Raw genomic sequence first — 24,731 nt, 5'->3', positions numbered from 1 at the left:
AAACAAAAATATTGTGTCTGCCGAAAACTAAAAAAAATACATATTAAAATTAAAAAAAAAAAGATTGTAGAGGAGGGCTGGGGTTGTGTCTCAGTGGGAGAACACTTGCCTATTAGTAAAAGTTGTTTAACTGATATGAAAAAAATAAAATAAAATTTGTCATCTTAACTATTTTAAGTGTACTCCAGTAGTATTAAATATTCATAATGTTATGCAGCCATCGCTCTGTCCATCTCCACAACCCTTTTTATCTGATCAAACTGATACCATGCTATTAAGTGCATGTCTCTGAGATCTGTTCGGTCTGTTGCATTGTTCAAGTACTTTGTTTCCTTACTTATTTCCCCACCTGATTGGTCTACCCAATTATTTAGAATGGGGTATTGAAATTCCCCACTGTTATTGTGGAACTATCTATTTCTCCTTTCAGTTGTCAGTGTTTGATTCGTATGTTTTGATGGTCTCATTAGGTTCTTCCTATATTGAAACTTTTGTTCATGTTCTTTTTTGGTCTCTTGTAATCTTTTTATATTTAAAGGCTGTTCATCAGATATAGCCACTTCTGCTCTCTTTTGGTTCCTATCTGCATCTTTTGTCATCCTTCAAATTGAATCTATTCGTGTTTTTGGTTGTAAAGTGAAATGGTTCCTGACTTTAAATAGTGTGGCTTAATTTTCAGCTTTACAATGGAGCAAAGGCAATATACATTCAGAGGAAAATGTACTTTGAATTTCGAGTTTTAATCTATTGCCAAACTAAAGAGTAATATGCAGTCTGATACTGCTTTTCAAAGCTGGGTGCAGCAGCAAGTCACAGCTCCTAGTCAGCCATGTGATCAAGGGCAAACAGCCAACACCCTATATTGTGCTGTGCTGCTAAGCTATGATGTTTAATAGATTAGGTGTATTAAATACATCTTTTATTTATGATATTTCCAATTTACAATGGGTTTATTGGGTTATAACCTCAAGGAGCATCTGTGGTTAGATCATGTATTTTTAAATCCATTAGGCCAATCTCTGCCTTGATTACAGAGTTTAATCCATTTACATTTAAAGTAATTACAATAGTTTTCCTTTCCCTTTTGCTTTCCGTAGTGTCAGTTACCTGTTGTCAACCAAAGTCTAATAATATTAAAGGAAAATCTAAGAAATAAACAATTCATAAGTTTTAAATTGTTGGTCTGACTAGCATGATGCAATCTCACACTGTCCTAACCCATCTCACCCAGCACATGAATCACTCCTTTGTGTAGTTTATTGGTGCCTTTTTTCCCCCCAGTGCTGAGGATCAAACCCCAGGCCTCACATATGCTTGGCAAGTGCTCTACCAGTGACCCACACCCCCAGCCTTTATCTGTGATTTCTATGATACCTGCCCTGTGACAGTTGAGATAGATCATATTTACCTACCTTTTATTGTAGTATATTGTTATAATTGTTCTGGTTTTTTATATCAATTTTGCTATTAATCTCTTTCAATGCCTAATTTACAAACTAAGCTTTACCATAACTAAGTATACATATGAAAAAAACATAGTATATATAGTACTATCTGCAGTTTCAGTACTGTCTGGAGTTTTAGGCATTCTTTGGAGGTCTTGAAACATACCTGCCAGAGCTGAGAGGGGGCAATTGTACTAATAAGAAGGGATTCACTTCTATCATTTTGCTAGTCATTTTATGTATGCTTTACAGTGTTTTTGTCCCTCCTTTCCTGAATTATTGTCTTCTTTTCTGTTCAGCTGATTTTTTTTTTTTTTTGTAGTGAAACATTTAAATTTCTCTCTCACTTACTTTTGTACATATTCTATAGCTATTTTCTTTGTGGTAACCATGGGGATTACACTTAACATTCTAAAGTTGTAACACTCTAATTTGAATTTATACCAGCTTAACTTCAAGAACATACACAAACTCTGTTCCTTTAACAGTTCTGTCTGCACTCCTTTCAGTCATTGATGTCACAAAATTACATCTTTATTCACTATGTGCCTCAAAGCATAAACTAATAATCCTAGTAAATGATTAGTCTCCTAAATTATATAGGAAACAAAAAGTGGAGTTACAAAATCATTGTTACAAAAATAGTACTAGCATTTATAATTGCTTATGTATTTATCTTTATTAAAATCTTTTCTCTGGGCTGGGGATGTGGCTCAAGCGGTAGCGCGCTCGCCTGGCATGCATGCAGCCCGGGTTCGATCCTCAGCACCACATAGAAACAAAGATGTTGTGCCCGCTGAAAACTAAAAAATAAATATTAAAAAAAATTTTTTAAAAGAAATCTTTTCTCTTTGTGCAGCTTCAAGTTACTCTCTATCTTCTTTGGTTTCACCCAGCAGAATTCCCCTGAGCATTTCTTGCAGGGCAGATCCACTGGGAACAAACTTCCTCAGCCTTTGTTTATCTGGAAATGCCTTAATTCTTCCTCACATTTGAAGGACAGTTTGGCCAGCTATAGGACTCTTGTTAACAGGGTTTTTTGTTTTGTTTTGTTTTAGCAATTGGAACATATTAGCCAGTCCCTGCTTTCTGGCCTCCTAAGTTTCTGATGAGTAATCTGCTGATAATGTTGAGAATCCCTTATATGTGACAAGTTGCTACTCTCTTCTTGCTTTTAAAAATTTCTAGATTCAATGTCTGGCTTTAAACAATTTGATGGCTGGGGATGTGGCTCAAGCGGTAGCGCGCTCGCCTGGCATGTGTGCGGCCCGGGTTCGATCCTCAGCACCGCATACCAACAAGGATGTTGTGTCTGCCGAGAACTAAAAAATAAATATTAAAGATTCTCTCTCTCTCTCTCTCTCTCTCTCTCTCTCTCTCTCTCTCTCTCTCTCTCTTTCTCTCTCTCTCTCTCCTAACTCTCTCCTCTCTCACTCTCTCTTAAAAAAAAAAAACAATTTGATAATGCATCTCAGTGTGGGCACCTTTGAGTTTAAGGTTTTTTTATTTTATATTTGCAGTGCTGGGGATTGAACTCAGGGCCTCACACATGATAGGCAAGGACTTTACCTCTGAGCCAAATCCCCAGTCCCCAAATTTATCTTACTGGAGTTTTTTGAGCTACTTGGGTGGCATACACACACACACACACACACACACACACACACACAAACACACACACATAATTGTAGTTGGACATAATATCTTTATTTTATTTATTTATATTTATGTCTGCCAGTGTCCTACTGAGGATCAAACCCAGTACCTTGCATGTGCCAGGCAATTACTCTACTGCTGAGCCCCAGCCGCGGCCCCTTCTTGAGTGGTTTTTATTTATTTATTTTTATTTTTAAATTTTTTTTAATATTTATTTTTTTGTTTTAGGTGGACACAATATCTTTATTTATTTATTTTTTATGTGGTGTTGAGGATAGAACCCAGTGCCTTGTGCATGCCAGGCCAGCACACTACCACTTGAGCCACATCCCCAGCCCCTTGGGTGGTTTTTATATTTATGTTTGAAAATTTGAAAAGTGTTCAGCCATTATTTCTTTAAATATCCTCTTTGTCCATTTTTCTCTTTTCTTCTTTCAGACTCCCATAGTGCATCAGCTTTATGGTGTCACACAGGACCCACAGGCTCTGTTCACACTTCTTTAATCTTCTTTCATTCCCCAATCTCAACAGTTTCCATTGTCTTCAAATTTGCTGATTCTTTCTTTTGCCTCCTGAAATCTGCCTTTAAACCCATGGAGTGAACTTTTCATTTCAGTTATTGTACTTTTCAGCTCCACAATTTCTTTTCGGTTTCTTTTGAGGTTTTCTCTCTCTTCATGGATATTTCCATTTTCTTCATCCACCATTTTCTTGGCTTTTCCCACATCTTCCCTTTGTTGTTACAGCATCTTTAAAGTCTTTTTAGAATATATCTGTCCCCTGGTCTTCTCCAGTTCATTTCTCTTTTCCTTTGAATGGGCCACACTTTGCCATTTCTTTGTGTGCCTTGTGATATTTTGTTAAAAACTAAGCTAATATTTTGTTGCTCTGGAATTAAGACTCACCTTTTTCTCCAGGATTTGCTGCTTTTTGCTACTTTCATTGTTGTTCTTGTTGAAAGCCGTCATGTGCCAGGACCAGCCTGAGGTATAAACTTGAGGTCTTCTTGGGTGTTTTCTGAGCCTGTGCCTTTCCATGGGCATGCACAGAGACTTTGTAATTTTCTCTGTATAAACAGTTGCTTTTGAATGGCCTACACTTTAATGTCTGCTCCCCAAAGGGAAAAAGAGGAAAAGAAAAAGGAAGGGTACCAGCTCTTTAAATTCCTGGAAGTTGCTTGAGCTGGAGGACAAGGGTCTTGAAACACAGGGAGAGGTGCAACAACAAAGGCCACCTGATTCTCTGTCTGCACCTCTTTGATCAAAAGCAACAATCAGAATCAGAGCTCAGATCCTCAATATTTAGGACAAGGTCCTTTTTGGGAACCTCGGCTCTTACAAGCTGTGCACAGGCTGCTCCAGGAACACATGCACAGGGCTGGAGTGGGGGCTGCTGCTACTGTGTCACCAGCTGAAATTAACAATAATTTGTAGTCTGAGACTTCCCCTGGGAGTTTCAAGCCTTCAGTACACTCTGGTTATCGAAAATTGCCATAGCAGAGAGACTTCTGCTAGTGTAATTGTCTTAAGCAGGGAGACAGATTCCTCATGCTTCCTATTCTGCCATCTTTCCAGGATCCTCTTCTCTGTCCAATTTTACAAATATCTTTCCTGTGTTGTACAATGAACTAATAAATCATAAGAGCAGTCACCAATATTCCAGGCACTGTTCTACACATTCTACATGAATTCATTCATTTAATCCTTACAACAACCTTTGAGGTTGGAGTTACTTTCTCCATTTAAAATTTTTTACTACTTTCTAAAAATTTGGTCTTTTTAGATATACATGACAGTAGAGTGTGTTTGGACGTATTTATACATACATGAAGTATAACTTATTCTAATTAGGATTCTAGTCTGTGGTTGTACGTGATGTAAAGTTTTACTGGGGGTGTATTCATATACGAACATAGGAAAGTTATGTCCAATTCATTCTACTGACTATTTCCATCCCCCTCCCTTCCCTTCATTCCCTTTTGTCTAATCCAATGCACTTCTATCTTTCTTCATTTTGTAGATGAGGAAAGTAGAACACAGAGAGAGATTGGTGTAAGAACTTGCCCACTCAGTAGCTGGGATTCAAACCTGAGGAGTCTGGCTCCAAAGTCTACACCTTTCTGTAATAAATAAATGAATGATCCAACAAACTTGTTCAAACAGAACCTCCCTCAGTGTATCACACAGCAGCACGAGGAAGGGCTCTCCATGGTAGAGTGGGGGCTGGGGAAGGGGGGCTTTCTGGAAGAGGCAATGCCTGCGTTGAAGTGTGAATAAATAAGAGATGGGTGGGTCAAGGGGCACTTCTGTAGGCGGCAAAGAGGAGCAAAGACCTGGAAATGCCACACTTTACAGGAAGCCCTAACAGCTGGGTGTGCTGGAGCACCCCGTGGAGGCAGCGCAGGGCAGGAAAGTGGGCTGTCCTGAGACACAAACCAAGTGCTCCCAGGCTCCAGGAAGAGAAAGTGAGGGAAACAGCCACGCCTTTGGAAAGGAGGTGGCAGGGTTGGGATGCCAGTGAGGAGGACTGCAGCTGGAAGCATTCCCAGCAGGGGAAAAAGCACGGGGGTGGGAGAGTGGGAGAGAAATATTTAGGGACACATTTGATTTGGCAGGAGGGGAGGAACGTTCATCTAGGGACTGCTGAGACACCAGCAAAGGCCTGCGCACAGAATCCTGCCCCGCAGCTGAATGGCTGCAGTTATCTCACTGGTCCAGTTTTAAGTCCCAGCTGTGTGACCGAGGATGAGTCACTGCAGAATTTGTTTCCACGTCTGTAAAATGAAGGTGATATTCAGCTACCTAAGAAGTTCATGCAGAGGTTTAAAAATGAGAATGTGTTGTGGAAGAACTTTGCCAACACTAAGGCATTCTGCTGTGTCCCCCAGTCCTCATAATGACGTCAGATCACCAGAGGGGCTTTTAAAAAACATGACATGCCACATGCCAACCCAGATCGGCAGGACGCGAAGGCCGTGGAAGACACGTTCTTTTTCTCCATGCTCTCCTTTCTGTTCTTTCCTCATGTAGTCTGATGCTCTGTTGACTTTGGACCTGCCAACTTCTGACAGCAGAAGGAAACGTAGCATGAAAAACAGAGATTCTGGAGGTTTGGGGAGATGCATTGGGTTTGGAGGGTGTTCTGGTCAGGGCTTGATAGCTCTGACAAGCGAGAGAAAAAAGATCTTTCTCAAAGTGTTAAACAATGAGCAAAGCAGCCAAAGGATTAGTAGTGCTTTTAACCTCCATTGGTCACAGAGAAAAAAGATCCTCAAACAATCCTTCCCAGCCTCACAACAGTGGGCAGGTACCTCTATTCAAAGCTCACAACACCCTACAGCTCCCAACACATTTGCATCTATATGAACTCATTTGATCTTCCCAATATGCTTGGGAAGCAGGATTTCTTGTGTATCTCCATTTTTTAAAAATTTTTTTCTTCTTTCTTTTTAGATATACATGACTGTATATTTTTTGACATATATACATGGAGTATAACTTATTCAAATTAGGGTTTATCTCCATTTTATAGCCAAGGAGACTGAGGGGAAAAGTGACTTGCCCAAGGTTCACAGTTAGCCAGAAACAGAGTGACAATTTATACCTGCTTCCTACTACACCGTACTTTGCTCCTCCTGGAGATTGCGGGTAGTAGAAAGATCAATGGAGTCCTCTTTTCTAACTTTACAGAAAATGTGCTGAGTAACCTCAGTCAGGTTACTTGCCCTTTCAGGGCCTCTCCACTGTTATTCTAGGGTGGTTATTATTGACATAGAAATGACATAATGACTTTTTTTCAGGTGCTGGGCAAACCCAGGGCCTCACATATGCCAGGCAATCACCATCACCGAGTTGTATCCTCAACCCCAAAGTACCCAGCACAGGCACTGGAATGTCTCAGTGGCCAGGATGAGCACAAAAGGGGAGGGCGGAAGAATGGTGACAATGACAGTCCTTAGGTACAAAGTGACTGGAAACGTAATAGAAGAAGGGACCAACTTTGCCAGAGGGTTTTCTGGAGGAAGGAAGCATTGGACAGAGACTTAAAGAATACATGATACTATACTGTCCCTTCACCTCCCTCCTCCCTTTATTTCTACATGACTAGAGCTTGGGATATAGAATAGGGGTGACCACAGGCCTCCAATTGTTTGGCTTTTGCCATTGTAAGCTTTTAAAAACAAGTGTCAGGGTCCATTTTGCAGATTTGCTGTTTAAAAAGGTCACTCTTATAGCAGTGTGGACAGCAGATAGGAGGGCAGAGCCTCAAGGCAGAGAGATGGTTAACCTGAGGCCCGGGGATGGGAGGGATAAGTAAACTGATGGAGACTCTCCCTGGAGGCCACCTTCCAGGTAGGGAAGACAAGCTACCAGCAAGGAGTGGAGTTGTTTACCACATTGATGTTAAATGAGAAGCCCTCACCAAGAAAGTGTAGTGGTAGTTAGTGTCCCTAAGTTTTCTGGAAGTTGAGTACTACTCACTCCACAACTCCACATCCAGGGAAGGGAGGGTGAAAGTCAGGCCAGGGCAAAAGTCAGGCCAGGGCAAGCGGGTTCCCAAAAGAACCTCCCCATGAGGATAGAGGAGGCAGCAGTCACAGACACTGGACAAGTCAGAGTGGAGGGATCATTCCCCCAGTCCCTCCCCTCCTAAGCCTGCAAGACTTTCAGCCTCCACCCCAATCCCTTCTGGAAGACATTTTAGTAATTACAACCACACAATGAAGCTTCCTGTGAGCCAGGTTAAAGCTTTACCTATGTTACTTGTTTACTCCTCACCACAACCTCTTTTACAATTGCAGAAACTGTTTCAGTGGTTGTGTGACTTACCTAAGGTGACCCAGAGCTGCTAAGTGCAGGACTGGAACCTGAAGTCTGTCCAAGCTGGGGACCTCTACGGACCTTTCATTTCAGGTCTCTCTCCCATCTAGGCAGAGAGTCTTTGGGTGGGGGGTGGGGGAAAGACAGTTCAACTCCTCCTCAAGTGCCCCAGGTGGTGCAAAGTTAAATTCCAGCAGACCCTTGTATTGAGCCAGACTATCTACTAAGCCAGACTGCTAAGGAGGACCCTGGTCATAAAGGAGCCTCTGGCACCATTTCAGAAGGTTTGATGAGGACTCTGAGAGGGCATCCCAGTTCTGGAGGCTAGATTCTAACCAGGAAAGACAATGGGCAGATAAGAGAAAGGGTCTCTCCCAGCTCCCACACAGAGGAGACCAGGATCCCAACCTTCTCCTTACACCTCCCTAATTGGCAGGGTCACCCCACTCAATTCAGGTGAGTACCCTAGACCCCCTCAGACTATACGTGCTGGGGGAGGACCTACAAGATCACTTCCTTCTCTGAGTAGCAAGTTTGACTTTGACTTCCCTTTCTTCCCCAGGCAGGCAGACACACACACACACACACACACACACACACACACACACACACCTCACAAGCTCGAGCAACATTTCTTTTCTGTTGTTTATTCTAGTTTTGATTTTTACATAATAAGGAAAGAAGAAGCAAAAAGGCGAGTATAACAAGTCTGGGCCTCCGTAGGGGGAACATTGCCCAATATCTTCACCCAGGGGCTCTCTCCAAGAGGGGAAAAAGTTCCTGGGAGGTCCTGGGCTAAAACCAAAGCCTGCCTCCACCCCCTCATTGGATCTGTCAAGTGCCTGGGAACTGCCCTCCCTTCCCTGGAAGGGGGCTGGCATTATCTGGGTGTGTAGTCTTGGGAGCCTCATTCCTGCCCCCAGCTCAGCCTTCCAGGGAATGCATTCATCAGGTAATTTCTGCAAGCCCTATTTTAAAAAGTTATTTGGCTACTGCCCTTTTTTAGCATACAGGGGGGTGGAGAAGATGAGCTGCAGAGGGACAGACTTAAGCTGCTCCTAGTCACATAGCAGCTTCCCTTCCTAGAAATCCAGCCAGAAGTCTATAGTTCCCTCCAGAAGAGAACGTTGGCTTTCTCACTCCTTGTCTGCCAGCTTTTTCTGCCTAAGCCGGGCTGTCCCCTCTGTGGGTTCCTCTTTCAGCAAGTCTTTCTCTGCTTCAGATTCTTGGTCTCTCAATAACATCACTGGATCCCTTTCACTCTTCTAATGAAATGGGGAGCGGGCAGAGAATTCCAGGAGAGGTAACTCTCATTCACCCCAATCTCTTTCTTACCAACAAATAATTTTCTCTCCTTCTCTCCGCGCGCGCGCGCGCGCGCGCACACACACACACACACACACACACACACACACACACACACAATCCAGCGACCTCCAGATGTTCCCGACCGTGAGGCCATCTGCTGAGATTGCTCTGGCGCGCGGGAGGAGGGGGAAGGGATCCTGAATGCAGGAAGCAGGGAGCAACGCCGATTGGAGTAGGTGGGAGCTGCGCACTTTTGAGACGGTCCCTAGGATGGAACCCGGGCTCCGGCAGAGGCGGGGCTGGGAGCACGCCGGGCAAGGCCGGCAATTTGGCGACACTCCCTGAGCCGCCGGGCCGCCGGCCGGAGTCGCCACTGGGCACTGGGCGCTGGGCAGCCGGAGACCCGCGGCGGGCGGGGACTGGGGGCGGGCCGCGCGGCGCGGAGAAAAGCGCCGGCCCGAGGGCCAGCGCAGGGCCGCCTAGGTGAGCGTGCTGAGGAGGCAGCTGCGTAGCTTTCCAGGTGGGTGCGGGTCGTCAGGTGGAGCGGGAGTCGGCGCGGCGGGCGAAGGTCCGGAGCCCCCGACCGCTCCTAGCCATTCCCGGGCGGACGGCGCCCGGGTCCCGCCAAGGCCCCTCAACTTTACCTGGAGCCAGGGCGACAGCAGCCGCTGCCGGGCGCCCGGGACTCGGCGGCAGTGGGGAACCCGGACCAGGGGGAGAGGGCTTCCAGGAGACAAAGGCGCTGCCCGGGTGCCGTGGGCGTGGGCCGTCCCCTGTGGGGTCTTTGTGCGGACACGTGCATCTCACTGTTGTGGGACTTTGTGGATTTGGCTTCAGGGACGTGCATCCGCCTGTGCCTTTGTGTGTCGGTGACTCTGCACAGCTGCTTTGCGCCGGTGCCCACGTTTTGTGGACTTGCGTTTGGTGGTGGCTACCGGTGGGCTCACCGTTGGGTGTCCGCTTACGTGGTCTGTGCTGTCGACGTGTCTGGGCTGGGTGTCGGTGGAGTGTGTCGTGCTGAGAGCCGGACGCCGGCCTGACTCCTGGTTCCCCTGCTGGCCACCCGCACCCCCCCCCCCACCCCGACTTGGCTTCAAACTTTTCTCCGGGTTCCTCGGGAAACCGCCCCGGACCCCGCAGCCGCAGCCCGGCCTGAGCCGGGGGTGGGAGATCTCTGGCAGCCCGCCCCTCTTTCACCTCCTGAGGTCCTTAGGGCCGCGAGAGGATGGGATAGGATTGGTGAGTGGTAGGGGATCGACAGCGCCTGGGGACGGGCTGGGGCCAGGACTGGGCGGAGCGTGCCGGACACCCGCACCGGACCCTGCTGGGAGGAGGGAGGGGAGCGGCTGGTCCTGGTCTCTGGCCTGAGTCTGGAGAGGAGAGAAGGCTCCTGGCGTTGCCTGCCCCGTGCTTCTTGGAGAGAGTGTGTGACCGACAGAGACCTGTCTGCTTGGCAGAGAGATAGGCTCCAGCCCGGGTTCCGCTTTGAGATCCGCTCTGCGTTTGCAGCCCGCCCCCCGGGTGAGGGGACCAGCCTTCCGATTCGGTAGGTGAGAAGGCCACAGCTTGTGGGGATACAGGCCTGCTCGCAGCGCCGGCTCCAGGACCCCTTGTTGGGTTGCGGGCAGGGGGAACCTTGCACACACTGATTTCGAACGCAACAGTCAGTGGCCCACTTTAGGACACCGGACGTGTTGCTAAGCCTTGCTGTCGCCATCACCCTGTTATGGATGGAGTGAGAACTCCCTCACCACCGAAGCGTGCGGTCGGGCTAACTAGTGCTTGCTAGAAACCCGGCTGAAAGCAGAGCCCGCCCACACTTGGCCCGGCGAGGAGGTGACTCAAACTTCCATCCTTCCTCGCCGCGCGCTGTACCCTTCGGATAAGTCTAGACTTGCTGAACCCAGTGACTGACCGGAGAGGAAAGGCTCAGCCCTGCCGATCTTTTGGTCCCTGGTGGCAAAGATAACACCAAAGTCCTCCTCCCCATCCCCCACCCCAGTCTTTAACCCAAGAACTTTGCCTAAGTGCTGCAAACAAGACGGAGGGGCACAGATATTAAACTGAGAAGGAGGCAATGTGGTCACTTTATTTTCTGTCTCTGGCCTTTAGTTTCCCTTTTGAGAGGAGAGGTGTGGACAGCCTCTTCCCTCCTTGCTCTTCTGGCTGACTGCTTGAGATCCCAGAACCTGGAAATATTTTGATGTGTAATACACCTCCATTCTGGCTAGCTCAATTCCCAGGCACTGATTTGCTCCCAGACTGGAATGCAAACTAGGGCTTCCACCTACTGTCTCCACCTGTTGAAAGGCAAAAGCTGATCAGTCAAAAATGGAGGGAAAGGAAGGCATTGACACGGCTCTCCCCATTGTATTTTATTTATTCATTATTATTATTATTATTATTAGTAGTAGTAGTAGTAGTATTAAGGATTGAACCCAGGGACACTTCACCATTGAGCTACATCCCCCGCCCTTTTGAGTTTTTGTTTTGAGACAGGGTTTCTAAGTAGCTTAGGGCCTTGCCTAAACTGCCTGAGTTACTGGGATTATAGGCATGTGCCAGGAGCCTGGATTCTCATAGCTTTTAAATGACAGATTATGGATGAACAGAGTAATGATCAATATTTTTTTAATCATAACTTCTGGTTCAAAACAGGGGAGATACACTTACAAGTTCACTCATCCTTTCACAGGGCACAGCTGGGCTGTACACTGAGGGTGCTCCTAAAGAGGGCTGAGCCCATCATAGAAGTTCCCTGCCAAAGCAAGTTCTAAGACATTTTCTTGGAAGTACTTTGGGGAGGGGCCTGATAGAACTGGTGACTCTGCTCAGGTTTTTGAAGTCATCAATAGACAGGGGAGGCAAGAAGGGTCTCCCACAAAAGGAACAGCATGTGCAGAACTCTATGTGTTCTAGAAACAGCACAAAGGTGGTCAGCGTTTTAGACTGACACAAGATCTAGAGGGTGGGGAATTGGAGTTGAACTGGAGACTGGGAGAGGGAAGGCAGGGGCCAAATCACAGAGGATCATTATGATCTGGGAATTGAACCTGTAGATAGCGGAGAGCTGCTGGAAGTTTTCAATAGGTGCAATAGGGTGGGATGGGTAATTTTAAGAAACTTTCCTCTGGCTTATGGGTGGCACTAGAGGCTGGAAGATCAATCTGGAGGCAAAGTATTCCAGCCTCCTAGAGTCAGAAGGTCCTGGATTTTATCCTACTCCCCTGCTTCCTGGCTCTGTAGCTTGAGACAAGTAATCTCACCTATCCATCCAATTCTCAGTCTCCTCATCCTTCAAATGAGGATACTCATTTCTGCTCTACTGATCAGTTGTGAATGTGAATAGGACAATGTATTACACATGCTAATAAGATGAGAAGTGGTTTGCAGTATGTATTACATTGTGCAGACATTTGCTGGGTTGCACTGACAATAGAAGACAGAAACCACATCTTCCCTGGTCCTAAACCTGATTTCACCATTCACAAAGCTCTAAGCATCCTGCAAGTATCTCCAAGCAGAAAGAAACTCTCTGTCCCTGACAGTTCATTCATTTGGTTTACCCACTTCCCATAGCCAAGCCCTGTGCAGGGGAGGAGCTGAACAGAGATTTGTAGACAGACTAGGGATAACTCAGGAGCCCAGGGGGAGAGTGACCCTTTGGTGATTAAGGGGAAGATTAGACTGGGAAGGCCTCACAAAGGAAGTAGATTTTGACTCAAACAAGTGAGAGTCTGCAGTAGACAAAAGAAGGATCCCTTTGTCATCTTTGTCAAAAGGAACAGCCTGTGCAGAGGCAGGGTTCCTGGGGACTGATTCACCTCCAGCCTGGAAAGCTGTCTCTACACAATGGGTTTTATTTTTATTTTATTTTTTTGCAGTGCTGGGGATTGAATTTAGGGCTTCACACATGCTCAGCACATAACCAGCCGGTGTTTAAACAGGGAGTAATGATAGTGTCCTGGTCCTCTGTTGGGAGGTGCAATCTGGCTCCCAGCATGACTGGCAGTTAGAAACAGGGGTCAGGCACCAGCTTGTTGCAGCAGGCCCCTGAGCCCTACCTGGGCAGGGAAAGGTGGCTACCCAGCTTGGGGAAGAAGGAAAGAGAAGCAGACCCACCTGCTTAGGGGAGGCTTCTGGTTTGACACCAAGTCCTCATTCTGTCACAGAAAACACAACTGCTTGCTTCAGCCTGCTTTGGCCTCTGAGACCTTTCCATCAGTCCGTATCAGTTCTCCGGCAGATCCTGGTTAGGCTCTGGGTGATGAAGTGAGAGAGACTCCAAGGTCTCAGAGGGTGAATTTTAGATTCTTCTCTATCCTCTGCCTCAGCATCTATTGGTGTTACAGTTCCTTTCTCTTTCCTGGTCCCTGCAGTCACCCATTAGGGGGCAGGAATCAACATGCAGTGAGAACCCGTCCGTGCCAGCCCAGAACTGATCATCACAGTGACTCGCTGGAGCAGTACTAGGCTTCTCACACAGTACAGAGAACACTCAGATTTGGGTGAGGGCACCCACAAGGCTTGCTGCAGGTAAGCCCTAGAGTGTTGGAGTCCAGCTGCCTGGCTTCAGAGCCCCTTTCCTCTGTGCCATACTCTCTCCCACAGTGTCCACACATGCTCTCTGATTAATGGGAATATGAAAGTCTTTGAGGAAGAACACAGTGGAAAGAGAAAGCAGCACTGTGAGCCTTGCCCATCTCCCTGTACAGTGTCCTCCTTGGGCAAGGATGCTAGGCTTTCAGACCCCATCTACACCAGGGATGATGTCATGGAGGAGGCCAGGTGCTGGGTATCAGAATACCTGGGTCCTGAGTCCAGCTCTTATCCCCCCCACTGGCTGTGTGACTCACTGAATCTTTCTGTGCCTCTTTAAACAGCCATAAGTACAATGCCATCTAACTTGCTGACCTTGCAAAATGACAGAACAGATACGGAAGCATAGGAAAGGTTCAGCAGTGACCTTTGGTGCCCGAATTATATTCTAGATGCCTGCTGTGTCTTCATATAGTACCTGCTCTGTGCCAGGCCAGTGCTCAGCTCCAGAGACATAAAAGTGAATCTCTCTGCCCACAGGAGGACAGACCGGTAAACATGTAATTACCATCCTGCGCCATAAGTTGTAAGCTGTTGTTCACGCAAGTGGAGAAGAGTGGCATAAGGAGACCTGGATTTGGAGATAAGATGTCTGTGTTTGAGTCCTGGTTCCTCCATATCCAGCTTAATGAGGTCCCATTCCTTGCCTGAAGAATAGCGGCAGCAATCTCCAGGATTGTGGGGAGGCAGAAACTAGAGCAAGGCAAGGAGCGTGGCAAGCAGGCGTGCCTGTGCACTGTGCAGACGTACACCATTAGCAATTCTGCAGGGAGAGCTGGCCCTCAGGGCTCCAGGTTTGGCCTTGCATTTCCAGAACAGAATCGGTAGTCAGAGGATGGGACACTCATGAAATTTCTACCTATGGAATTGGTTGGTTAGTGTCAGATTGCTCATGACCAAGGGGAGTTGGGGGAAGGCCACCCAGGGGGAGGAGCAGCTGGTCAAGGCAAAGGCCTATCTTTGGTGGGTGCTAGGACCTGGGCCAGGCTGCAGCTTGGCCTCTTGCCCCCCTGTGCCAGGGGCTTCCTGGAAGATGCTAGGGGCAGTTGGAAAATTTTTTGAGCCAGAGATGATTTGGTGGGGCACCAAGGGCAGGCAACTAGGGCTAGGAAGGCCTGGCTCAAACCCCGAACCCAAGAGATGCCCTCAAGGAGAAGGAAGATTGCGGTGTTGCCAATAGACACCAGCAAGGTGACTGGAGAAGTCAGCACAAGCAGCCATGGGCCTGCTGGGTGCCTGGCACTGCACTGGATCCTGGGTGGGAAGCTTCATAAATCATCCCCATCACCATCTAACTCGGACCGAGCACTCACCATGTGGCAGATAATGAGCAACAGCTTCACATGCTGTCATTTAATCCTCTAACAGTCCTCTGTTCTTATCTCCATCGAGGACACGGAGACACAGCAGGGTTGAAACTTGCCGAGGCTGGATTCCCACCTGGGTCTGGGTCTCGTTGCTTGCTGGGCTCTTGGCTCGTCCAGCTCTCTGCTGGTACATATACCCCACCAGAGCTGCCCAGGTGACGGAAGGGATGCATAGATGAAGAAGGCTGGCATCTGCCCCTACTGCTTATACTTCAAGTCTGAAATGGCAGAGAACTCACTCAGCAGCCTCTGAAGGAGGCCTACTGGTAGGCCAGGAGGGAGGGGCCTGCAGCCTGCGTGGACAGAGTGGGCTTTGTTCTGCTGGTGGGGCCAGGTGTGTGGATGTGTGCCATGCCTGCAGCAGTATGATCTGTCACGTCCCAGCTCCTGGGTCCTGCCATGCCATTCCTTCGGTGTTGCTGCCCCTCACTGGGCCTCAGTCACCCATGATCTCCAAGGGACCATGGAATTCTTGGGAAAGTGAACAAAGACTGAGCGTTGTTCAGAATCCATAAAGGTGACAGCTGTTGCCACTCTGGCTATCAAGGAAGGTCCAAATCTACCTTGGGCAAGGGAGGAAGAAGGTGGCGCAATTTGCAGATGGCCTCCATGCCTGGGAGGATTCAAGCTCTATAGCTAAAAACACCCCAAGGGGGCCATGATGGGCCAAAGCTGTTCTAGAGAAGCAGCTTATAAAAGGCCTGGAGTGCCATGCAGGGAGAATTCCCTGGGGCTCTTAGGCCCATACCATTTACTCTTATTGTCCTAGGACTTCAGCAAACATCTTTAGAGTGACTGTGGACTTGGCACCATGGCCCAACAGTGAAAAACTCATGGCCCCAGTCAGGGATGACTTCATGGTATCTTCTAAGCCAGGGGCAAATGTAATCTCTAAGCCCTTGACTTTCTGCCCGTGTGTTATGTAACCTGGTTGATCAGTAGATGGGTCCTTGGTTCATCCAGCCCTGTGTTGGTACACACTCCCTACCAGGCCTACCTCGGCAGGTCAGGTTTTGGTGGGGGAGATGATCTTGACCCAGAGATCCCTCTTCTCCCTTGTCCTTCTTTGGTGGCCACTGGTCTGCCTTTTCCTTTCTTGCAAGAGTGGAACACGGGTCCTAGGAGGAGACCAGGTTAATACTACTATACAGACGAGAAATTGCTCAGAGAAATAGAGAGCTACAAAGGTCACACAGATCCAAGTCTTCTGAGTCTCAGGCTTACTATTGGTGGGTCTCTGTCCCCACTGCTGGTCTATAAGCCCCAAGAGAACAGGTCCCTGGTTTCCTCTCCACCCCCCACCCCAACCTGACCCTGCCCAGTGCTTTGTGCTTAATAGAGCTTTAGTAAGCACTTTTGTTAAATTTTAAACTCCTAAAACTCTGGAGTTGGTTCATCTAGACTAAATACTTATTGCGCAGATGGAGAAACTGAGGCTCAAAGAGGGGCAGGACCTGACCAATGATGAGGGCTGTCCAGGGCAGAGGGGGGATGAAGACCTAGGGCTCCTGACTACTCCCCAGGACTTGCCACCATGCACAGTTGCCCTGTTTCCTCCCTGTCAGCATCCTGGAACATGGTAAAGGAGCTTGGGATAGTCTTTGGGTTACCTGTCTAAGGGATACCATTGTGTGTAGCCTGTGAGAGACAGACCACCCCATAACTGAACCTGTCTTTGTCCTGGTGTGCTGGGCCTGTCACCCCTGGGACCTTTAATCCTTACAGAACCTCCTTGAGGCAGGGACTGTTCTCTCCATTTCTTCTCCCCCACAACTTCCAGAGTCACACAAGCTAGCAGGTGAATCTGTGAATCCTCAGTTTCCTTTGCTCTAAATGGAGATGACACTCCTGGCTTTGCTGGTGTCTATAATGATCGGACCAGAGGAGGTGTGTCAAGTACTAGCATTCAATGAGGACTGGCTCTGTCACCGTGGGTACTTCCACTGTGAATGCTCAGTCCTGGGCCTAGCCTTGACATTAAACGGACCCTGGGAGAGGTTCACTGGGCAGAGCTAAGCAAAGGTCTGTCCCAGTGCCTTGGGAGCATTTACCAGTCATTATCTAGGGGTCTCCATCTATACTCCCACTCCCTTACACCGGCTATTATGACCTTTGCTCAGTTCCAGATGTTCAGGGGTAGGGGGAAGCCTCTCTGAGCATGTGCAGAACTCTTCACAGTTTGCAGTGTGCTTCAGTGAGGGTTAATTAACTTATGTGAGGAGGGCATAGAAGAAATTACTGTCCTATTGTGCAAGGGACAAGGCCGAGGCCTGGAGGGCCAGCTTCTGGGCTGCATTTGAGCTGCCATTACATAAACAGGCGCTCATGAGAAGCCACTTGGCATTTCATGGACACAGCATATAATCACCCCTGGGAACCAAAGGGTAATCTTGGGGCCCTTTGTGATGTTTGTTTAAACCCCAGGAAGGGTGAGTATGAGCAGATCGGCTTAGCAGGGGAGGTGGGGCCTGTGGTGGTAATGAACTCTGCGGTGAGGAGCTCACTGGGGAACAAAGGGGCCCTGAAGCAACTTAATATTTTCCTTTTGGTTCAGACATTGGAACACTCTGTCCTGCCTCAGCTGGGACCAAGCCCAGGATGCACCTGGGCAGGGTTTAATTCTCAAATTGGCCTCTACAAAAGAAAGGGGTGGGAGAGGCAGGGCCCTTGGGGTGGGGGCAGAGGAGAAGGGCCCCACTTCTCACCAGCCCTGCGCAGAGCCAGAGTGCAGATCAAGTGGCTACCGCTTTAAAGTTTCATGCAGGGCTGGTAATGTTATCCAGCAGCTCCCTCCACTGCCCCCCAGTCGAGAAGGTGGGCAGGTCTCTGGTCCATCCCCTCCTGACCCCTCTCCCACCCTCTTCCCCTGTGACCAGTGAGAAGGAGACAGGGCATGACAGCAGGGGTACAGCAGGGCCACACACGAAGAGCCTTCTGTCCCCCAGCAGAGTGGCCCTTGTGCAGGGGAGGAGTAGACTCAGACTGCACCAACTATGCATTAGAAGCTCTTGCTCCTCCACCCTCTGGTCTCCTGTGAGCAGGAACACAGGCCTTGAGTTTGACCTATATGGGTGTGTGTGACCTTTAGATGTGATGAGATATACATAGTGCCTGGCATAGGTGGCAGCTGCTATTGCAACTATACAGCAAGGGAAACTGAGGTCTGGGGAGGGGAATTGACTTGTAGCATGTCCATGGGAAAAGCCCCGCCTGCACCCTGCCTCTCCACCAATCCCCTGCCAGGCAGATATGAATGCAAGAACTGGAATTGAGCAGGTCTGGGTTCTAATCCTGCCCTGCTTTGTACTAGTTTGGGGTAAGGCCTTTGTCCTCTCTGAACCTGTTTTTTTAATGCTAATTGAACCTCTGTTTCTTCATCTATAATAATGGGGGAACCAGTTCATCTGCCTGCCCAAGATTAAAAGAAGGGCAAGAGAGGTAAAATAGCTATGTCAGCTGGGAATAGGGATCAGGGGAAGGAGGAAAAAGCTTGGGACAGGTATCCCTAAAGCAGGAGTCTAGGAACAGTGTCTCCCATTAGACCGGAGGATATTGCCTCTGGAAAATAGGCCAAAGGGGTAGGTGAGGTGGGGGCAGTTGTTATAGGGAAATCCTTAGTCTGGAAGGCCGCAGTAAGGGCTCAGCCACTGCCAAACAGCCACAGGGGCCCTGCTTTGTGTGTCTTTATTTAGTGCCACAACACTTGCAGGGTGATTGTGAGGGTTCAATGAGGTAATGCTGTAAAGTACCCATCACATGGTACAAACACTGTGAGCACTCCCTAGGGAGTCCAGGCAGTCCATGGGCCCTCACCCCTCAGAGCTGGAGAGGCCAGCTAGGAGACCATCAAGTCCAGTGAGTTCCAAACTGTGTTACTTAAATTCTGTGGCAGGCATGGCAAGCAGACCTAGAAGGCTCCAGGTCCCCAACTCCAGCCAGAGCAGGCACACCTGCTTCTGCTGATCTTATTTAAGAAAGGGTTCTGCCACCTGTGGTTTAAAGTCCACCAACCTGGCCTAACCACTTACCGTTCAGATGGGAGACTGAAGCCAGAGAGGAACAAGGACTAGGAATTATGAGGAGTATTCTGGGACAGTACTCTAGGAGGATAGGGACCAGTGACAATGTTAGCTGTGTCCAAACACACTGGCTTATATCTTTTGAGGTGGGGTAAAAGCTGTTTGGTGCATTCAGCCCTCACCTGTGGCTCTCTCTCCAGCCCCCACCATGCCGTGGCCGCTGCTGGTGCCTCTGCTGCTGTTGCTGGCTGTGAGTGGAGCCCAGACGACACGGCCATGCTTCCCTGGGTGCCAGTGTGAGGTGGAGACCTTCGGCTTGTTTGACAGCTTCAGCCTGACTCGAGTGGACTGCAGTGGCCTGGGCCCCCACATCATGCCCGTGCCCATCCCTCTGGACACAGCCCACCTGGACCTGTCCTCCAACCGGCTGGAGATGGTGAATGAGTCGGTGCTGGCTGGGCCAGGCTACACTACACTGGCCGGTCTGGACCTCAGCCACAACCTGCTCACCAGCATCTCACCCACTGCCTTCTCCCGCCTCCGCTACCTGGAATCACTTGACCTCAGCCACAATGGCCTGGTAGCCCTGCCAGCCGAGAGCTTCACCAGCTCCCCCCTGAGTGATGTGAACCTTAGCCACAACCGGCTCCGGGAGGTCTCCATATCTGCCTTCACCACACACAGCCAGGGCCGTGCACTGCACGTGGATCTCTCCCACAACCTCATCCACCGCCTGCTCCCCCACCCCGCTCGGGCCAGCCTGCCCGTGCCCACGATCCAGAGCCTGAACCTGGCCTGGAACCGGCTCCGCACAGTGCCCAGCCTCAGAGACCTGCCCCTGCGCTACCTGAGCCTAGATGGGAACCCTCTAGCCGCCATTGGCCCAGATGCCTTCGCAGGGCTGGGAGGCCTTACACACTTGTCACTAGCCAGCCTGCAGGGTCTCCCCCAGCTGGCACCCCACAGCTTCCATGAGCTGCCAGGCCTGCAGGTCCTGGACCTGTCAGGCAACCCCAAGCTCACATGGGCAGGAGCGGAGGTGTTCTCAGGCCTGGGCTCACTGCAGGAACTGGACCTGTCAGGCACGGGCCTGGTGCCTCTGCCAGAAGTGCTGCTCCACCACCTCCCAGCTCTGCAGAGCGTAAGCGTGGGCCAGGACAGGCGGTGCCGGCGCTTGGTACGGGAGGGCGCCTACCCACGGCAGCCTGGCTCCAGCCCCAAGGTGGCACTGCACTGTGGAGACACCCGGGAATATACTGCCAGGGGCCCAGACATCTTGTGACAAATGGCATGGCCTGGGGCCATGTGACAGACTGCTGCCCTGGGCTTGCTCAGGTCCTAAGTAACTTATATTTTAATGTGCCAGTGTCAGCGGGGAGTCTGCAGGCCCATGCCCTGCAGAGCTGTGGCCTAGGAGGGGCTTTGCTCCTGGGAATAGCACCTGGGAACAAAGTGCCCCTATTACTCTCTTACCCTCTCCCCAAAACCATGAGCAGAGGGGCTTGGATGTCAAACCAGATTCTGGTCCCTTTCTGCTGTCCTCCACACTCGTCCCCTAAGTGCCTTCCCTCTTGCCTGGGCTGACCTGACCCATGATGGGAGGAGGATGGGTGGGAGCTACTGCTGCAGGAGACTCAGGTCCAGTGGGCTGTATCCCCTTGGGCCCACAGTCTGGTCACTCAGGGGCAGGAGTTTCTGTTATATTATACTCCTTCTTTGGTCTGGGTTCACAAGGCCCATCTTATCATTTTTCTTTTCATAGAATGTTGGGTAGAACCCTAATTATAGGAGGGACTGGAGAGAAAAATCAAGTCTACCCATGAGAAAATGAGGCCTAGAGAAGCCCTGTCCAGGCAGAGGCAGGACTGGAGCCCAGTCCAGGCCCTCTGCACCTACCTGTCTTTGTGAGGTCTTCCCTTCCATCTTTCCTTCCTGGGCTCCCCTTGCTGTTGCCTGTTCCATTTCCCCTTCATCCCTAGCAGCAGCAGTAGCAAGACAGGTAAGGGCCTCAGAAGTGGGACTCTGGGTCCAGTGGTCATTCATGTGGCATGAGCAAAGTCAGTTCCCCCTTCAGAGCCTCTGGAAGCTTGGGGCATGCCAGTCCCAGGCCTGCAAGTTTCTCACTCTGGGGTGGGGGCCCCAGTATCAAGACTGGAAATGAATCCATATTCTCCTGAGACCCTGCCTCTAGATGCTTCCCCAAGTTGTCAATGCAATTCTGGAGTCCCATCTGGCCATGAGCTCCAACAGGGCTCCTGGATTCAGTCCCCGTGGGCCTGAACCCCAAAGCTCCTCTCACCCTCCCAGGAGTAGAGCAGGAAGAGGCAGGGTCTCCCCATGCCATTTAAACTCCACCCCTAGGGCAGCATCTCAGTGTCCCAGCCCTGGGTTCTTTCCTTTGTGTTCATTTGATAAAAGTGTTGCCTTTTTTGATGGACTGTCACTTTCACAGACACCCACACATACACACCTCTGCTGGCAGGGGATGGAAATGTCATTTGTAAAAGAAGAAGAATGTTTGTTCACTTTTGTAATACTTTATCCTGGGCACCTGTTGGCAGGGTTGCAGGGAAGTCAGCCATCAGTGGCCCTGTGAGCATCTTGGGGCTGGTCTCAGAGATGCCCAAGGGCAGCAAGAACTCTGGCTTCCCCCACCAGCCCAACCCAGCACCTGACTGGTCCATGATTTAATAAACACTAAAGAGTTCTTTTCATCATGCAGCCAATGTCCACCGACAATCCCTGGGCTGGGCTCTGGGGCCACAAGGATGAATCAAGTTAGGCTCTGCCCTGGAGGGCTTATTTTCCCTGAAAGCCCCAGGGAATCTGGAGATTTCCCAGAGTTTGAGAAGTGAGGTGATATGAGACACAGAGTCACTCAGATGGACTAGATCTTTCACTGGAGCCTGTACCCTACTCACCTTCATCTTCCCTCCTACTTCCCACTCCACCCATCAGCTGTCCAGCCAAAGCTATGAGCTTACCAAGCCTTGCCCATCTCTGCCTTTGCCCCATCCGTGCCTCTCAACCTCCTTCCCACCCAGTCTACCCTGTTAGTATCTCACCTTAGAAGCTTTCCCTGAAGTCCCCTCTTCTCCCTTCTAAATGCAACAGTTTATCCTTCCTTGGCATTTCTGTTGCCACAGTACCCTAATTCCTATTTGCACACAGGGGCTCACGTTCAGCTCATTGGGATGCATTTGCTCTCTCACCAAGTTCTTCTAACCGGCTGGTCTGCAGGAGTGTCTATCACTATGGTCACCAGTGAGAAGCTATGCTGATACCTGGTCTGTGCCAGGCCCTGTGCTAGACTGCAAGATGACTTCACCTCAATCTCTGCCCTAGGAGGACTTCCATTCCTAGGATGGGAGAGGTGGAGACACACAGAGGACCCCTGGCTGTAGGTGCAGCTCTGGGGCAGTGAGAGCCTTGTAGAAGATCCATACAGCACAGAACAAGTGGACCAGACAAGGGAGGCTTGGAAGAGGTCATGGGTGAAAGGGTCAATTGCACAGAGTCTAGAGCATTCAGGCCATGGATATGCTGCCGGTGGGAAGCTTGCCTTTTTCAATCAGGTCTCCCTAGGGAGGCCTACAAACCATAGTTGCTGATTCCCAGCAGATACTGTATGAAAGAGGCGTGTGCAGAAACCCAGGCCCCACAGTCTGATGTTCCCACGCAGGTCCATTTGGGATCCATCCTCCTGGAACCACCTGCATTCTCTGGGGAGAGAAGACACAAATGCAGGTGCTTTCACCCACTGTGTTTCGGTCTCCCAAAGCCATGTTGTCGCAGGTGTCCTTCAAGGAGAACCTTAAAACACAAGGATCTTAAAGTTAGAAACAACACATGGGGAGGTAGAAAAGAATAGGGAAGGGCTTCTGCAGCTTCTGCAGATGCAAAACCCGGCAGGGTTGGGAGCAGACGCCATCACACTGCGGGTTCTTCCGTCCTTAAGGCGCATCGCCTTGCACTCTGCAGCCCTCTCCTCCTGCCCTCTCCTCCTGCCTGCCTTGAGTAGCCTAGGAACACCCTAGCAACCGGCGTCTCGAGGTCCCTTTGGTGCAGCACAAGGGTTCCTAGCTCGCAGCGCCACCTTGTGGCCACATAGGGCCAAGCACCCCAGAGTTCGAGCCAGGACGCGGATGTGAGGGCGGCTGAAGGCGAAGTGCACCTGCGCAGTTCGAGCGGCTGGTCTCCTGCCCTCAGTCGACCAATGCCTGGGCCTCACCCGGCACCTAGGATGAGGGCGTTCGAACCTTACGGAATCGCAGAGATTCCTACGAAAATAAATAATTTTGAATTCACAGGGAAGGGTTAAAGTCCTGGGTTTATCGCCAACCACCAGTGTGACTTTGGCATAGTCACTTCTCCGAGCTTGGAAAATGGGGATGAAAATTTCTCTGTCCACAGGATTGTATGAGGAGCAAATGACGGAACATGTGTAAAGGACCAAGGACTGTGGCTGCCACAAACAGAAGCCCCAGAAGTGCCCTTTCCCTCCCTCAGTCAACCACAGAATTATGGAGGCTTTACAGAACCAGGGAACCTACCAGCCGTATTTTGTTAACTTACTCAAAACTGGAGAATTTCATAAAGTTTTAGGTTGTAGAATCACAGAACGATACCCCTATCCTCATTGTCTTAGCTTTCACGTGCCTAATGTGGGACAGGCATTTGTCCATGTGGGGGAGTTGAGATGGGAAGAGGCGAGCAGGGTCACAAACATTTCCTTGCACTTCATTTTATGCAGATTCCATTTCCTGGGCATATGCTCCTTGCACTTGTACATGCCACCGTTTTCTCCTCACACCTGTACCAGGTATTTTTGTCACCACACAGATGAGGAACCTAGCTTGGCCTGCCTCATCTGTTAGGTGTCCATTCCCCCATTCTTCCTGTCCTACTGTTACCGCTGTTGTCCTTGCTTCCCCGATGTTGAAGAATAACACCAAAGAAGCACAGCGAGGCAAGGTCAGAGTAGAGATTAGAAGTTTATTAAAGGACAGCAGAAAAGACTTCTCCCGGAGGAAGAAGGGGACCCAAGAGGTGGAATCCGGGGAAGTGCGGTTGTCTCCCCTTTTTATAGTTTTGCTGATGAAGGGGGAAGGGTTGGGACACAGGTGGGCCAAACAAGTAATCTGGGCAGGAAGGACTTCATTATCACTTCTTTGGGATGGACTTTGGCCTAGGGCCTTTTCAGGACTTCATTAACATTCCATGAGTTGTCCTGCGTTTCCTGGAATCTTTCTCAACATGGCCTCCATTTTAGATTTCACTCGGTATTAGACCTGATTTACCTAACTACACTGACTACCTAACTTTAAATCTGGCTTCACTACCTCAGGGACTGGGCCAGTGCACCTCCCAGGAATCAGAGAGGGTAGGGGTACTCTGAGACTCCAAAGAGCACTGGGATCCCATCTATTTCTTTATTGCAAATAAAATGGGGGAAGTTATGCAGCTCTAAATATCTCCAACCAGACCATTGATTCTAGATCCTTAAAAAATCCGAAG

The 24,731-nt window shown here is 49.4% G+C and overlaps 1 protein-coding gene across 7 annotated transcripts in view; it reads left to right on the top strand.

The window, feature by feature from the left end:
• Positions 1 to 8,833: 8,833 nt before the first annotated feature.
• The window catches only part of TSKU (tsukushi, small leucine rich proteoglycan), a 44,592-nt gene continuing 28,694 nt past the window's right edge, over positions 8,834 to 24,731 (top strand). The window contains exons 1-3 of one of the 7 annotated variants that reach the window (XM_081279739.1): positions 9,403 to 9,749; positions 15,221 to 15,461; positions 19,415 to 24,075. In XM_081279739.1, the coding sequence (XP_081135865.1) occupies positions 19,423 to 20,496 (1,074 nt within the window). In that variant the 5' untranslated portion in view covers positions 9,403 to 9,749; positions 15,221 to 15,461; positions 19,415 to 19,422 and the 3' untranslated portion in view covers positions 20,497 to 24,075. Of the gene's footprint in view, positions 9,750 to 10,503; positions 10,776 to 13,608; positions 13,766 to 15,220; positions 15,462 to 19,414; positions 24,076 to 24,731 lie in introns of those variants that run through there. The other 6 variants (XM_081279735.1, XM_081279737.1, XM_081279736.1 and 3 more) reach the window with 6 other exon arrangements.

This window comes from Spermophilus citellus (genome assembly GCF_964194105.1).
Source record: "Spermophilus citellus genome assembly, chromosome: 2".
NCBI lineage: Eukaryota > Metazoa > Chordata > Mammalia > Rodentia > Sciuridae > Spermophilus > Spermophilus citellus.
This window is presented reverse-complemented; position numbering and strand designations above follow the sequence as displayed.